Source organism: Acipenser ruthenus, chromosome 10, assembly GCF_902713425.1.
Source record: "Acipenser ruthenus chromosome 10, fAciRut3.2 maternal haplotype, whole genome shotgun sequence".
NCBI classification, from domain to species: domain Eukaryota; kingdom Metazoa; phylum Chordata; class Actinopteri; order Acipenseriformes; family Acipenseridae; genus Acipenser; species Acipenser ruthenus.
In genome coordinates this window covers 11,999,291-12,017,672 of record NC_081198.1, presented here as the reverse complement: position 1 = coordinate 12,017,672, position 18,382 = coordinate 11,999,291, and the positions used below count along the sequence as shown (strand labels likewise).

Sequence of the window (18,382 nt, the reverse complement as noted above, 5' to 3'; positions counted from 1 at the left end):
CCAAAAGACACACACCATGCTAATAATCAATTTTATCAGATGATACCTATAATAATAATTTCAGCGGGCACAGGTATGTTATTTCACCTGTACAACAACAGTACACGTAAAATGCAGGCAGACAGACAGACTCCATATACCTACCCCCAGATTATGCCACACTCAATAACTTGTGTCCTTAGCAAGTTTCATTACAATTCGATAAGTGGTTCTCTACATACGTATCCATTCAGGGGGAATACAAAGGGCCTTGAACTGGAAAACCAAGACCACTTGTGCAAGTCCACTAGATGGAGCCATGACGTTTGAGTAAAGTGTCAAATTGTACATTTGCTCACATAACATTTATGGTTCTGCCTTCTTTATTATAAGAAACAAAAATAGTAACTTAAAAAAAAAAAACATTTTTATTGTAGATAAAATAATACTTGATATATGCATGTGTGATAGCTTCTTTATTTAACAATTTCCAGTTTAATACTACATAATGTCACATGATTTATCTACAGGTATGTTTAAGTCACTTTGAAAATATTTTTAAAAAAGTTAGTTTGCATAGAGTTTGGGTTAAAAGTAAAATCTGTGAGTCGGTAAGTGAAATCCAAAGCATCATAAAAACATTAAAACACGAATCTCAATTCAAGGGCTCCATTAACAAAGTATTCAATTATTTATCAGGTTTTAGCATGAATCCATATTAAAATATGATGACAATGTGAACAATATTGCTAGTCAGTTGCTAAATTAATGCAGGCTAGTATAAGAGGAACACAGTATTTGAAGATGTACACAAACTGCACATAAACCTTACACACTAAGGTGCGCTTGTTTCTCACAATCACTTAACAGTGAAATGAATGACCTGGTAGGAAGCCCTTATGTCAACCCATTTAAAATTATTTACTTTACAAAAAATAAGAATAAGAATCCTTCCCTGTAATCTTTCGTTCAAAATTACCTTTACTACACCACTATTTGAAACATCAGGCTGCTTTCTCCTCAATAATAGTGAAAGTTTCCATGGGTCCTTTAGTTTTGCTGAGATCCTGCATATCATCTAGAAGTCTTCTGGGCGTCAAAATATGTGTGGATCCTATTAAAAATCATGAAAAGTTTACATTGATACCTTTATATTTTACTTGCAATGCCTATCTTCAATTCCATAACATAATTCACTGTAGGCAACATATGGTAAGCAAGCAAAACATAACAGTGACAGCTATTTAAATAACTACACACAACATTATTATTATTATTATTATTATTATTATTATTGTCGTCATCATCTTCATACCACTTATTATTTTAATTATTTTCTTATCTATTCATATTTATTTGAAAACAATTGAAAGTAAAAAAAAAAAAAAAAAAAAAAAGCATGAGTATTATTATAAATTAAGCAAAATGTACCTACCAATTATTACTTCACAGGACTTGACTGCTTGAGTCACTTCGTAGGCACACCGCATCTCAGAGTAGCTAACACCTCCAATTATAAATACTATGAGCCTTGAACCACTCCGTCGGTCATCTTGATTGCTGCCCTTGTGTTTCTGACGAGCACTGTGTATGGAAAATTAAAAATTGGTCAGTGTTCTAATGTGACAGGCAGCACAGTGTATATCAAATGAACATTTTTAGTTAATAAGTGCAACAGAACTTATTAACTCTTGTGGACTGTCTTCTCATGAGCAGCTTTTAGAGTGGGCAAGAGGTTCTGTAACAAAAGTACTGCCAGACATACAGTACAAACCATATTCCATAACAATTTTACTTTGATCCCATTTTTTTTTCTTTAGAAAAATGGTATAGCACATTATTTCACAATTCAGTAATTCATGGTTAGACCTTGGCTGACAATAAAATGTACATGTACAATATATTTCACTGTTGTTATGTACAGGTCAGACAGCAGAGTACCTTCATTGGCTGACAGGGCTATAATCATTTACACACTCTAGTATAATGGCATACCTTACAGCACCAGACCCATTCCAAGCTGCAGGGCATTCAGATTTATGGGGCCATTCTCTAGTCTCTAACTTGTTCTCTATAGCATCCTGAAAAAAAAACATGAAATGATGAGACATTTTAAATATACTGCAGTGCTTACAAAAAAAAAATATATACATAGACGTGCTCAAATTTGTTGGTACCTCTCCACAAAAAACGAAGAATGCACAAGTTTCTCTGAAATAACTTGAAACTGACAAAAGTAATTGGCATCCACCATTGTTTATTCCATATTTAATAGAAATCAGACTTTGCTTTTGATTTTTTATTCAACATAATACTGTAAATAATAAAACAAATGAAAATGGCATGGACAAAAATGATGGGACCGCTAACCTAATATTTTGTTGCACAACCTTTAGTGGCAATCACTGCAATCAAACATTTTCTGTAGCTCTCAATGAGACTTCTGCACCTGTTAACAGGTAGTTTGGCCCACTCTTCCTGAGCAAACTGCTCCAGCTGTCTCAGGTTTGATGGGTGCCTTCTCCAGACTGCAAGTTTCAGCTCTTTCCATAGATGTTCGATAGGATTCAGATCAGGACTCATAGAAGGCCACTTCAGAATAGTCCAATGTTTTGTTCTTATCCATTCTTGGGTGCTTTTAGCTGTGTGTTTTGGGTCATTATCCTGTTGGAGGACCCATGACCTGCAACTGAGACAGAGCTTTCTGACACTGGGCAGTACGTTTCGCTCCAGAATGCCTTGATAGTCTTGAGATTTCATTGTGCCCTGCACAGATTCAAGGCACCCTGTGCCAGGCGCAGCAAAGCAGCCCCAAAACATAACCGAGCCTCCTCCATGTTTCACTGTAGGTATCGTGTTCTTTTCTTTGAAAGCTTCATTTTTTCGTCTGTGAACATAGAGCTGATGTGACTTGCCAAAAAGCTCCAGTTTTGACTCATCTGTCCAAAGGACATTCTCCCAGAAGGATTGTGGCTTGTCAATATGCATTTTAGCAAATTCCAGTCTGGCTTTTTTATGTTTTTCTTTCAAAAGTGGAGTCCTCCTGGGTCTTCTTGCATGGAGCCCACTTTTGCTCAAAAAGCGACGGGATAGTGCGATCAGAAACTGACGTACCTTCACCTTGGAGTTCAGCTTGTATCTCTTTGGCAGTATTCCTTGGTTCTTTTTCTACCATTCGCACTATCCTTCTGTTCAATCTGGGGTCGATTTTCCTCTTGCGGCCGCGCCCAGGGAGGTTGGCTACAGTTCCATGGACCTTAAACGTCTTAAGAATATTTGCAACTGTTGTCACAGGAACATCAAGCTGCTTGGAGATGGTCTTGTAGCCTTTACCTTTACCATGCTTGTCTATTATTTTCTTTCTGATCTCCTCAGACAACTCTCTCCTTTGCTTTCTCTGGTCCATGTTCAGAGTGGTGCACACAATGATACCAAACAGCACAGTGACTACTTTTCTCCATTTAAATAGGCTGAATGACTGATTACAAGATTGGAGACATGTGTGATACTAATTAAAAAAACTAAATTAGTTTGAAATATCACTATAATCCAATTATTTTTTATCTTTTCTAAGGGGTACCAACAAATGAGTCCAGGCCATTTTAGAATATCTTTGTAGAATAAGCAATAATTCATCTCTTTTCACAGCTTCTTTGCTTTATTCTATGACATACCAAAGGCATGCAAGTATACATGATAAAATAGCTTTTAATTTCATCACTTTTCAGGAGGAATGAAGCATTATTTCAATGAGCTGTAAGGGTACCAACAAATTTGAGCACGTCTGTACATACAGACATATATATACTGTATATATATACTGTATATATATATATATATATATATATATATATATACACACATACACAGTACTGTGCAAAAGTTTTAGGCAGGTGTGAAAAAATGCTGTAAAGTAAGAATGCTTTCAAAAATAGACATGTTAATAGATTATATTTATCAATTAACTAAATGCAAAGTGAGTGAACAGAAGACAAATCTAAATCAAATCCATATTTGGTGTGATCACCCTTTGCCTTCAAAACAGCATAAATTCTAGGTACACTTGCACAAAGTCAGGGATTTTGTAGGCATATAGTCAGGTGTTTGATTAAACAATTATACCAAACAGGTGCTAATGATCATCAATTCAATATGTAGGTTGAAACACAATCATTAATTGAAACAGAAACAGCTGTGTAGGAGGAATAAAACTGGGTGAGGAACAGCCAAACTCAGCTAACAAGGTGAGGTTGCTGAAGACAGTTTACTGTCAAAAGTCATTCACCATGGCAAGACTGAGCACAGCAACAAGACACAAGGTAGTTATACTGCATCAGCAAGGTCTCTCCCAGGCAGAAATTTCAAGGCAGACAGGGGTTTCCAGATGTGCTGTCCAAGCTCTTTTGAAGAAGCACAAAGAAACGGGCAACGTTGAGGACCGTAGACGCAGTGGTCGGCCAAGGAAACTTACTGCAGCAGATGAAAGACACATCATGCTTACTTCCCTTCGCAATCGGAAGATGTCCAGCAGTGCCATCAGCTCAGAATTGGCAGAAAACAGTGGGACCCTGGTACACCCATCTACTGTCCAGAGAAGTCTGGTCAGAAGTGGCCTTCATGGAAGACTTGCGGCCAAAAAGCCATACCTCCGACGTGGAAACAAGGCCAAGCGACTCAACTATGCACGAAAACACAGGAACTGGGGTGCAGAAAAATGGCAGCAGGTGCTCTGGACTGATGAGTCAAAATTTGAAATATTTGGCTGTAGCAGAAGGCAGTTTGTTCGCCGAAGGGCTGGAGAGCAGTACACGAATGAGTGTCTGCAGGCAACAGTGAAGCATGGTGGAGGTTGCTTGCAAATTTGGGGCTGCATTTCTGCAAATGGAGTTGGGGATTTGGTCAGAATTAATGGTCTCCTCAATGCTGAGAAGTACAGGCAGATACTTATCCATCATGCAATACCATCAGGGAGGCATCTGATTGGCCCCAAATTTATTCTGCAGCATGACAACGACCCCAAACATACAGCGAAAGTCATTAAGAACTATCTTCAGCATAAAGAAGAACAAGGAGTCCTGGAAGTGATGGTATGGCCCCCACAGAGCCCTGATCTCAACATCATCGAGTCTGTCTGGGATTACATGAAGAGAGAGAAGCAACTGAGGCTGCCTAAATCCACAGAAGAACTGTGGTTAGTTCTCCAAGATGTTTGGGCCAACCTACCTGCCGAGTTCCTTCAAAAACTGTGTGCAAGTGTACCTAGAATTGATGCTGTTTTGAAGGCAAATGGTGGTCACACCAATATTGATTTGATGTAGATTTTTCTTCTGTTCACTCACTTTGCATTTTGTTAATTGATAAATATAAACTATTAACATATTAACACTATCTATTTTTGAAAGCATTCTTACTTTACAGCATTTTTTCACACCTGCCTAAAACTTTTGCACAGTACTGTATATATATTTTCATAGTTTGAGAAAAAGGAAAACTGCTGTGTACCAAAATGATCAATAACAAAAAAGAAAAAAAAGAAAAGAATATTTCAGGTACTTAAAAAGGTAGACTAATTGATTACAAATCAATTATCAGGACGTTTCAGACTACAAGTCCTTCATCGGCTGAATACAAATAAATATATAAAATTGTACTACACTGACCATAGTGTACTACAGGGATACATAATTAATATCAGACTATTGGTAAGCTCAAGGATTTTTTGGTGATCAAATATTTGTATATTACAACAATCTTGCCATTTAGAGTATGGTTTAATTTGAAGCAAAAAACTGCTAAATTCTTTCAACCAACCTTTTATTTTGGTACATTTAATATCCTTTATTGCTTAAATAGAACATGCATATTATATTCTATTTCCTTTAAAAAGCAAAAAAAACAAAACAAAACACACAAAGTAGCCTATTGATAATTTTTGCATTATGCCAAATCAACTGTACAAGGATCAAGCAAATTGCCAGTAGGTGTCAAAGCGGATGAATTCACTAAGCTCACATTTCTAAAACTTTAAATCATACTTCCTTAAACAGATACAGCTCTTTTGTAGTTAAACACAAGAGGTACAGAGTTTTCCTTTCATGTTAACGATACATTTAAATTTGCCTGAAATTTGTACACTGTGGCCTAGATTTAAAAGGGCTTTGGTTACATACAGTATCTCAAAGCAATACTAGTCACTAGCGCTTCACCTGTTAAAATGATTAGGTTCACACCTACATTGTGCAGACATTTTTTTTATTTAAACCATATCTTTTTTCATAAGACAAAGCAGTTTTTTTGTTTTGTTTTTTTAAAACATTAATAACTAATTTAAGCCACCATCAACAACCTTTACTGAAACTCTCCTTAGGGAAACAGAATTCCACTCCTGGGGATTTAAGCGATGACATGTCATGCAGTTAAGCTTCCATCGCAATGCATGATCAAGAATTTGTTTTTCTGGTGCCCGGGTCTAACTGGTCTACAAATTAGACACAGCTACAGACTGACTGCTTCACATCATTGACCAGGGAATGAGCAACTCCCCAGCTGTCCATATGCACAGTATGTGTCATAATGAAACTAATCACATGTGTCAGAATATTCTTTAAAAAAATGTGAGGTTGTTCGTACATTCTTTTTAGGGGGCACTTCAAGGTCTACTACTTCTACACCATCACAGCAATTTAATGAACTTCATACATATTGGCTTTTTAAAAATGTATTCAACACACCTCCATGACATCCTTAATAACAGGTGTCCATCGGGAAAGCTGATAGGTTTCCTCATGGGAGCGATCTTTCCTTGCCGTCTTACGTTGCTGTGAAGACTGATAAACAAGAGGAGAAAAATGACAAAACCAAAGATTATTTCTTCTGGATTTCTGTGCTCTCGCCGATCCCAGATAAGATTTTCACAGAGCCAAGTCAAATTTTGTTAACAGTGAGTGTGTTAACATTTTCTTGTTGACTAATAAAAGTTTTGAGGATTGTTGTTGGCTCAGTGTTTAAAACAGGACATGTTGAGTTTGACACAAACTTTTTTGCTCGAGATAATCTTGATTGACAGAGAAAGTCTGACTTTTTTTTACTATCCATGTAATTAGAAGCAGAATAACCCAGATATAAGTTGCAATATTAAAGATACAAAGCATATTCATGAGCAGAACCTGGTCCAATTACTTACTGAAGAATGAATCGGGACTCCGAGTCTGTCCCAGTTTAAAATAATATTACTTTCATTGTCAATTTGTTGAAAGATCTTTCTTAGATTCTCCTCAGTCGTTCCTGTTACAACACAGACAATATATTAAAAAAATTAAAAGGACAATATGACCACAAGTATTTACACTTTAAATAATGTACAATGTTTTTTTGTTTTTTTTTACTAAACAAAATCAGTAAGTTAATTAAGCAATTGTAATTATTCTAATTTAAAATAATCTGTTTCATACCATTTAAGCTGAATATGTACAGCAGAACAGCTCTTATCTTGTCATAAGTGGAGTGCTTTTGTAGCAAAACTGGAAGAAGTGTTCGCATAGGGTCCTTAACTTTCTGCCCTTCTGTATCAGCTCCAAGAGCTAGGTCCTAGGTAGATACCAAGAAACAAAATAAATACTGGAGGAAACAACAGCTTTCAACTTAACAAAACATTAAGTTAACCTTCCCAAATATAGAGAGGGTTGAATAACATAGAAAAGAGTGAATTTGACAGCATATAAATCATCTATTTAATAATACATTAGAAATACATTTGGTGTATTGCATTTTAAGATTGTGATACTTTAAAACATAAACATATACTTAAAAACACTGCAAGACGTGTTGGTTTTCTAGTGCTGGGACAAACACAGGATTTTCATGTTCAGATATTCGCTCAATTTAAATATTCGTTCATTTTTCAAAAATCTATGGTTTTCATAACCTTTGGTGCCGCCTTATAATCAAAATGTTACCTCTATTGACACTAGATCATAAGAGAATTTACAAATGAGATATATGCTCTTCTGGTTCTTAGTAGCTGATTGATCTCAAACTTTGTCAAGTCTTAAAGGGTCCCAGTGATTCAGCATCAACAACAAGCATGCATAGTTCTTACCTGTTCCACCTTGCAAAGTTTTTCCACATTTGCCTGAAAATGGTTCATGCATTCTTCAGCTAAATTAAGATGAACTGTTTTCTGAAAGAAAATACACATCAGTGTTTATAACATACTTTAATATTAGACAATTATATTTCTATAAAATCCCATAATACACTGTCCACCTTTCCACTTCTGTCATATTGGGTAAAATAAATATTAAAAGTATATATCCCTACTCATGGCCACTAAATAAAATTGTGAAATTGCTTAATAAAGAGCTGACCATAATAGAGGAAGATCAAATTGAAAGGGTCTGAGAGAGAGACAGAGATTGACCTGGTCTTTCATAGGGAGATAACTTACTGTATTATTGTATTATTAATGTAGGACAGAACATTAGTCATTTGTATTACACTATGTTTGCAATGTGTGCCTACAACTTTAAATTACTGTTTGAATGAATCCATGTTTGCATTTAGACTATAAAAGGTTCCCATATATTGACAGGGAAGCGTCAAATGATAGAGAAAGCCTTTTGCACCCACTTATTGTGAATCGACAATTAATACACATGCCTTGCATTAAGATAAGAGAATTACTTTTTTCGTTTTGTTTCCTCCTATTTATTCTCTGTCAAATTATTGTTATGTGCTATAAATTTACTTTTATGATGATATTCGTTCTTAACAGGCTTTAGGATATTTTACGTATTTATAGTTTACAAATAAAGGAAGGACAGCTTAGCATAAATATGTTTTTTATTACAAAACCAAAGCCCTAAGATAACACATTAAAGAAGCAGGCCATAGCTATCAGGCCTTTATTAATATTTCCCATCATATCACCAGCACAATTCCTGTATAAAATCACTACATAACCCCCTGAAGACAATTTCACATGCAAAGTGTAACATTATCAAGGGGTGTTGCATACCTTTGAAATTTGCTTGCGGAAAGAAGGCATCTTCTTCATTAGCTGAGACAAACCGCTCATTGTAATCTGGAAGGGGCGGGAGAAAGAGACACTTCCCATTAGAATCAATGAAACTTTTGTTTACTGGTTATACGAAAACACTGCTTGTAATGGGAATCAAACTAATAGTTATTTAATGTTTGTACTGGCAGAAAGAATAAAGTACAAACACTTACCTTGCCGTCTTTTATTTTCTTGTTTGCAGAAATTTCCTTTACACGTTTTGGGATTTCCCTGTTAGGAAAAAAGTTAAAAAAAAATATTATTGAAAACAAGAGAGCAAATAATAACAAATGAACTTTGTTCATATTTTACTGCAAGATTATTTCTGTATGATGAGGTCTGGATCATGTAATCACAATGATCCTTGTATGTTAAACTCATTGGTGATTGGCACTTCTAACATGGCAGAGGCAAGGCATGAACCGACGAACACTAAGTGACTGTCAACATTTTCACCTGCTTTGATTATAGAGCTTTTAACCTTATTTCATCAATATGGATCAGTCCATAACGGCAGTGCATTCACCACACAACACTGCCTGTTAACCTCGACAGTCATTGCAAATCCGAGTTACTGCAGCAGTTATAACTGGGCATGAATCATGAACCATGCACAGCTCAAGCAAACATCTTAACCACGATGCAAAAAACCAGACTCTTCAGCAGATGTGCATATAGAGCTTTTAACCTATTTCACCAAGTGGTTAAAATCCATAAGAGAAATGCATTACACAACACTGCCTGTTACACACACATATATCCCAAGTTCAATACATGTTCCCATTATGTGTGGGATTGTTTATCAATAGTTTAACTTTTTTTTTAAATAAGCATATTGTAGGACATTTTGCATTTAGTAGGTATTTAGTGTTTGCATCAACATCAGCAGATCAATAAACACAGCTGTACTGAAAACTATACCACATACTCTGAAACTTCTGCAATGTGCATGTGCCGAAGTTTTGTCCAAAGATCATCCTCTTCATTAAGTATTGACTGTTTTTCCTTAGCACTGGCACCATCTTTTGACTGATACCTGCAGAGACACATCTTTTGAATCACATAATGAGGCTCAAGAAACTTTTTGGACAAGTCAGTTTTTCTACACTGCAATTGACAGTATGGATATACCACAATTGAAAGGAAAGACTGGCAAGTTTCCTACTGTTTTCCTAATTAAAGATTAACAACAACATTCTAAAAAAAACGCAAAGATCATATTATAGAAACCGGATCACTTAAATACACAATTTTTACACACAAAAAGAGACCAAATCCTTACTTATATGTATCATTTTCAATTGAAATCAGATCATAAACCATTGCCTGGTACGTCAGCTCATGCAGGATAGGAGAAACTGGATCAAAGCCTCGATCAACTATTAAAAGTTGTGCTTGTGTTTTGCTCTGGGAAAAAAAAAAAAAAAAGTAGTTGAATACTTATCACAAACAGTTTAAACACAGATATTCAGAACTCTGTTCAGTGAGTGATCTAACCTTTCCTTTGCACTTTTCATCCAATTCATAATGTTCGCCGAGTTTGTTCTCTACCAGCTGAGCCAGTTTCTTGGCATTATCTAAGGGTTCCCTGTGAACATAAAGTATATCAACATTTGAATAATTTAGATCTTTACACTTCAAACATAACAGAAGACATTCTTAACCTTTTCAGATACCAATGCAAATATAATCTTATGGCACTATGTTGCCCTAGGAGTAATTTCATTTTGCCTTATATTGTTAAGTTAACAAAAATCACAAACAAAGTTAAGAAAACACAATCTTTCTGGTTACATGGGGTCCTCAATACCTTAAACGGCTACAACAGTTGGCAATGAGAAGGTTAATCGATCAAAAGTAATAAAAATAATCTATATGAAAGAGCTTTCTGGGATTAGTTGTAAAAAATAAGAGTAGGTTAAAAGCCCCACTAAGTTTCTAAATAGTATACTTTTTATATCTAACTCCAGGGTTTTCATCCAAAGTTGCACACAGCGTCACTATCTGTTCTGCCATCTTCTCAAGCGTAGTATCTTTATCCGTCCTGTGGGTGCTGTAAATACTGTGGAAGGCATCTGGATTATCAAGAGTGAACACCTACAACGTAAAAAGGTCAAGCATTTATTGCAACGCATACTGCAAAAAAACCCAAAAAAACAACATCTGTTTAAACCACACTTCATATTTTATATAATTTCATACCGTTTTTACTATGCAACTGTTAATAGTTAAATCGAACAAAAAAAGAAAAACAGCCTTTTTTCCTAAGATAGCTCAAAAGTTCATCAAAAGTGAAACCAGCTGGGTAATGTGGGCTTGAAGCAGTGTCTGCTACAGAGTAAAACAAACAAAAACAAAACAGAAAAACTACTAAGTACTGGAAAGTGACCTTCCAGAGTGTAGCTAATATCTGTGAATTCCAGGCATCTCTACTTTGGATATCAACTGAAATGACTTAGAAGGCCCCAGACAAATTACATTCTTGATCCCACAACACATACTTGAGCCAGTATTTTCTGTATTTAGCCATTTATGATCTGTACAAAAATATGCTGTTTTTCTTTAGTGCAAAACCAGATTACCCCACCCTGAAACCATACATAAATGATCTACAGTAGAACCTCAGAGCTACGAACACCAAACTTACTGACTGACCGGTCAACCGAACACCCCACTTTTGGCTGGAAGTATGCAATCACTCAACCATGCCTACAATGCAACCAGAACCCAGTTTTTAAAAAGCACAATGTTAACCTACTGAAATGGTAAGTTGGAAACGCAAACATGTCAAACTTTCAATTGAAAGAAAACATTAAATATTTGTAAAAACTTGACAGCGATATCACACTCAGCAACGGGAATATGGTTTCAGTAAATTGTCAGCGCTATTAAAAAAAGCCAAGTTAAAAATTAAACTGTTTGCAAAGAAGAGCAGGAAAAACAGATGTATCATACGCAAATGCTGGTCATGGAGGTGGCAAAACAACTGTCCCAACAGATGTATGAGAGAGAGGTGAGGGAGATTTCAAAGCACGTATGGGCAATTTTACTAGGAATATTTTAGTTTTAAACAAAGTATTTTTTTTTTTCCAAAGCCAAAGAACTGAATGACTGAGCAAGCTGCACAACTGCATTTTGCTTAAAATAAAAGTAAAAACACTACGTTGACCCAGCGTTTCCTGGACATATAAATCTGTGTTTTTGCTACAGTTACAATTTGAATAGTAAGTTAAATTAAGCTTTTTTCGCCACGCATAGTACGACTTTAAAGCCTTTCAAACCATACCATGAGTATTGCATCACTGTGCTGTATCCCTGTATTATTCACCAGATTAAGGCTGTAGATAGAAAGTGTACACATTTATAAAAACAACTGCAAACTCATTTTCCGAGTTACAGGCATTTCAGACTTACGAACAACCTCCATTCCCAAGGTGTTAGTAACTGAGGTTGTACATGTTTCTAAATGAATGTGACAGCTTCAATGCAGAGAGATTTGCTTTCTATAACAAAACACTGTATAGTAAGAAAGAAGGGTATTCCTCCATGTAAATACCAAATATTTAAAGCACAGGTCCTATAGCCTGTATTATATTTCAAAGGTATGGAGCAAAACATCAATATATATTTTTTCAAACACTGAAGACCCAGGGGACCTTATGATACACCCCCATAGCTCTTTGAAGAGGAGTTGCCAAACCTTTTACTATTAATACTTTGAACAAGCTTTGTACCCCCCTTTTTAAGAATGTTAATCGCCTCAGGGGTCTTATTATTATATAATGTTACAAACCTGGCTTTTGTGTCCAAAATCTGTATTAATTACCAGGAAAACCAGATTAATTACTGGGAAAGCGATAACTGGAACTTAAAGGAAGAATACTGAAAACAAAATGTCTTTTCCTTGTACAAATGCTAATATTTTGCTGGACATAATCCCACTCCTCAAATGAGGAACTGCACATTGCACGCCCCAACATAGATATGGGTGTACACCATTTTAAAATACTGATCTATTGTTATCAGGGGAGTTATCTTTCCTAGACCTCTATGCAAGTATGCAGTGTTGAGAGTTCAATATGACATTTTCAAATGTTTCTTGCCTACATGCAACATGTAGGTAAATCTTCAAAGAAAAATCTCTGTAGACTGGGCACTTACTTGAGATTCATATGGCAGAAAGGAAATGTTTAGCTCTTTACAAACTCGTATCGCCTTTGCACAATATGTCCTCAGTTTGTTAAAAAGACTGTCTGGGCAATCTGGGGAAAAAAAAATATATATATATATATATATATTTGCATATATAATTACTGTACATAAATTCTTCTGAAAAAAAACAGTAAACTTGTTTGACAATGACACCAATATTCTGAAACATAGGGACTTTTTTTTTTTTTTAATAGTAATGCCTAAGTAAGCAATTAATTCTTCATTTGAGATATTCTTTACAGGAATTTACTTACAGTCAGTAAAATAGATATATGCTGCTTTGTACTTGTATGTGCTCTTGAAGTCATTAACAAGTGAATCCACACCCTTAAAAAAAAAAAAAAAAGACTCAAAGTTAGTAAACTCAAGAAATTACATTTAAATTATACAGTTGAGTAACTGGTAGTTTACAGTCCAAAACCATGTGGTACACTGATCTAAAATGATAGGTCTTTCAAGTACTAGTTCAGATTTATTTATGATAAAGGATAGTCATTGCTCTATAAAATGGAGGCAGTGTCAACCAGGCTCTTATGTCAAATTAGTGAAGGTGGATTTTAGATGAATCCCCATCTGCAGCACACAATGTTTTGCACCTTGCATTATTATGTCTAAAACCTAAACAATTTTTAAATATAATTAATAAATTAAATATCTCCAACATATTAAATGTATTTACTGAACAATTTAATTTACCAAACCTTTTCAGATGGAGAAATGAAATAAACAGCCTTCATCTCTGGAACGGGTTCACGGTTTTTATACAGGTCTTCCACAACTGTAAAAAAGAGAAGTAAAAACAATATGATTCTCTATGCAGGCTATTTACAAGAAACCTGCATATGAAAAAACCTTCTTGTAAAATTACTAAACTTTTCAACTTCCCAAAACTTGAAAATGCTTGCTCAATCATCCATTTTTATGTAGTTCTTTACATCTTCCTATGGGGTCAAGGACTGCCATGAATAATTGGCTAATTAATTTAATTTAATTTAATTTAATTTAATTTAATTTAATTTAATTTAGGCAACAGACTTACTGAACCATAATAAGAAGTCACCCTTTTGGGTGACATTTGGTGGCCCGAGTCTGTTGAGTACCAAAGACATAGGTGTGCTTTTGACTTTACTTACTAGTTATCCCTTCGGACATGAGATCTGACATCTTGCAGCACGAAGATAGCACTTTGGTGGTGAAGTGATCCAAAATTAATATCTGAAAACCAAGTCAGATTGGCAGCATGAATACAGTACACTACCAGACAGTTAACTGATTAACACAAAGCTGACTAGGTTCATAAAAATGCTTTGGGGAAAAAAATAATAATAATAATAATAATAATAATAATAAAATAGTGTTTTGGCACATTTTAACCTAACCTAAAGAGTTAATTAGATGAAGGCATCAGTGGCAGTATTTTGAGAATTTCTTCAATCTTCACTGCCCAAATGAATTAAATCAGTCACATGCTCATGCAATGACATCTGGTATATGCAATCATTTTCTTATAGCCACAAATTTGCATAATTTAGCACATTAATACAGCTTCTCATTGTTAAAGTTCTGTAACAGCAAAATACTAGAGCTCTATATCCAAGGAGAATCAGGATGTAACAGGATACTCATCAATCATTAGAAATACTAATTATTACTATTATATATAAGATTTAAACATCAGTCTGCCTAGCTATTTGTACCATCACCAGATCAATTACATTTTACGTTTCAAACTTCAAGACCTGAAATACAGAAAGAACATCTCGGTTCAAACTAAAAACATGTATTTGTTCTGTTCTGTTAGCATCAGTTCTAAAATGGCATAGCATTCTGTTCCAGTTGCTGCTAAAATAAGCCATAGAGGAAGTAGGAACAGCGCTTCTGTCTGTAAAATCAGGCCAAACTCTGAAGCAATCGAAGATGTAAAAAAATGACCTTTGTACCATATACGTTACATTACTTTTCAATACTTGAGCCAAAGTATAGTTAATTGATTAATGTTGTAATCAAACTATTCCATAATTAATAAAAAAAAAAAAAAAAAACATGCTGTAGGCATGTCTTCTTTGTGTGTAATTCATGAAAAAATGGTAACATTGCCAGACAATGAAATTCACCAATACACACCAAATCTAAGTGGTCTGTAAAAATCTAGGAACTTGGTAGCTTTAAAGACAGAAAAAAAATGAGGACTACAATAATAATACTTTTAAAGCGGTAAATGTAAACATAACTTATCACTTTTTTTTTTTACACATCTGGAATACGTTTGAGTCACATGTCCAGTAATTATCCACTGCACTCCAGTGAAGCCCTCTAACAGCACCACTGTGGTTGTGATCTGAATGCATCAGAAAACTATTTGACATGCGACACACTACAGTGCATCACACACGGCGAGACACACCCTCCATTCTCCTGGCTTTTTGTGGTCATCGATGACGTTTTCCTTTATTTCTGAAAACAAACAACAGAAGTGTTCAGAGGCAGTGATTTCCAGCAAGAACAAGCTTTAATTGTTCCCATGATTGCAACTTCAAAAAGCCAAATTTAATCGCAAAAGATGTTCATGTTGTTAAAATAAATATATAAATAAAGAAAACTGAGAATCGCTCTCTCTAAATAACAATTCCCCCCATCCACACTATATTTAGGGTGTGGTTGTTATTCCACTGCTCTTAAAGAACGTACAGTACTTAAGACTGCCAATTATCTACCTAAGCCAAACAGTTTAATGTATTTCCATATTGCAGATACTTTTGGAAGACACGTCATTGTAAATTTTAATCACCAGTACTAGGCCAAAGACGTTTTTCCAGGTTATTTTTTAATTACTTTGTCTGAATAAACTAGTTTTAAAAGCATGGTTTTAATTTACAGAACTAGTACATTTTCTCCAATTTAAACATGGGCTTTGAAGGCAATGCGCATAAACATAAAAATATACTATATGTAGGCACTACAATACATCTGTGTGAGAAATTTATTTTACAAAATCGTAAGGTTGCAGGCAGTTACACAGTCTAACAAAAAATAACAAAAACACACACACACTATAATGTAATGCCCAATTAGTATTTACTTTAACATGGCATTGATTCATTCCTAGATAAGCCAGGACCGCAGGAAACACGCTTGAATAAAAAATACGACTTAAAAATAGTGTAAAGAAATTGTGGTTCACCGGTTACACGGTATAATACAAATGCATACATATGGATTTTTAAAAAAATGTTCTATAGATTAATTTTTGCAATGTTTAATAAAAAAAAAATAAAGAAATAAAATAAAGAAATAAAAAAGACCCGGTTACGTTTCGTCCTGGGCTATTGACCAAAAGCATAGCAGGTCATCAAAAACTCTTTTGGGGGGGCAGATATAAGTCATTAAAAAAGTGTACACAACAGTGTGCGACTTCACATTAGGTTATAGCAGAAGATTTAGCAACGCCAAATCTTTATGACCACTGTCAGTTGTACAATACACACGGCAAAGTTGGCTTCTCATTCGCCGGCCGGAGTACACCATCAAGCTTCCGTATTTACCGGGGGTCATGTTCACTTCATACATTATCTACACTGTTTTAAATAACTGTTTTCAACTCCAAAGACAAATAAAGTATTCCAAACTTATGTAAAACAGCTGTTAATTTGCTTCAGCCTAACTACAGTATTACTGAACAACTTACTCTGCCAAAGAATATTCTTTAACCCGTGATCTGTTCCAGCTGCCATCTTGCTTCTGTCCAGGAACCCACGACGGTGACGTCACGGGTGCAACTGTCAACAAGTGTGCGCTTGCTGAAAAACTTGCCGTGCACTTTAGATGGAACTTGATTGATTTATCGTTGCTAATCGTGGGTTCTCTGACACAATACTGTACCTTTCACTACTCAAGCCAGGTATAATGACGCGTGGCTTCTATGTAATATTTTTGGAATTGAAAATTTGTATGAAATGATATCAAGAAACAACAAAATTGCACGTGAAAGTACCTACATTCCATTATCAGTTATTAATTTATCCCTGCTGAAAATTCCAGCAATTACTGCTGAGCTGGGAAATGTAACTAATATTTACCGTCTGGAGCCTATAAACCATACAATAAGTAATGCCTACATGCCAACACCGTCTGGACAGTCTCAATTTCCTAGCAAATATCCCGCGTCCCGATGCATAAAAAAGTCCCAATATTTACACATATAAAAAAATTCATTTATTCTGCACAGCAGAGTCAGTGAAAACCACACGCTGTGATTCGTGTAGCTGACACATCTGCTGATCCCTAATTTACCGGTATACAAAGTTAAGAACGCTTCATTGTGTCTATGTTTACTGTCATGCTGGTCGTACGGTAGACAACAGGTGACTTTAGTACAGTACTACAGTAAAGATGATTTTAAAGGACCCGTTTTCTCTAGTACCACCATCAACCAGCACCAAATCTGCTGAACCAGTACAACCAACATAAAACCAGCAAACCATCATCTGTGACCAGCATACATTCTTTTTTTTTATATAATGACATCTTTAATTACATTTTTGTCCTATCTTCTTGTCTGTTGGTCTGCAATTTTAATGTCAACATTAAAACGTTTTAAACTATTTAATAGCTTAAAACCTTAATTGTTTTATCAATAAAAAATAAACATTCGATTAAAATATTCCTTATTTTGTCTTTAATGACACTTAAGACTATGGGGGGGGGGGGGAGTCATACGCAAAATACACTCATTATCATATAATAGACGTATCCCCCCCCCCCCCCCCCCCCCCCCCGATTCAAGAGGACACGACCATCGTGACAGTACTAAAAATAGACATAATGAAGCGTTCTTACACAGCGTGTGGTTTTCACTAACTCTGCTGTGCAGAATAAATGATTTTTTTTGTCTATGTATAAATATCGGGACTTTCTTCTTATGCATCGGGACACGGGACATTTGCTACGAAATCGGGACTGTCCCGTAGGGACTGTTGGCATATGTATGTGCAGGGCCATAACCAGCCATGAAAAATCACCGAGGCACTTGCCTCATTTTCGGCCGCCTTCATTCTGCAAGTTATTCGCTGGAGTAGAAAGAAGTCTTAGTTAATCGGCTCGTTTAACTTAAATATAGAGTCGGCATAAAACATA

The 18,382-nt window shown here is 35.4% G+C and overlaps 1 protein-coding gene across 1 annotated transcript; it reads right to left on the bottom strand.

The window, feature by feature from the left end:
• Nucleotides 1-436: 436 nt before the first annotated feature.
• LOC117414095 (syntaxin-binding protein 3-like) lies at nt 437-17,074 on the bottom strand. Its single transcript, XM_034023779.3, has 19 exons — nt 16,935-17,074; nt 15,654-15,703; nt 14,383-14,464; nt 13,951-14,027; nt 13,504-13,576; nt 13,199-13,299; nt 10,989-11,134; nt 10,535-10,625; nt 10,320-10,444; nt 9,966-10,073; nt 9,211-9,268; nt 8,996-9,061; nt 8,078-8,158; nt 7,431-7,566; nt 7,163-7,263; nt 6,711-6,806; nt 1,975-2,060; nt 1,415-1,563; nt 437-1,093 (listed from the first exon to the last, which is right to left on the bottom strand). The coding sequence occupies exons 1-19, from the start codon at nt 16,978-16,980 to the stop codon at nt 984-986; spliced, it is 1,782 nt and encodes a 593-aa protein (XP_033879670.2). The 5' UTR covers nt 16,981-17,074; the 3' UTR covers nt 437-983.
• Between the last annotated feature and the right edge of the window lie 1,308 nt (nt 17,075-18,382).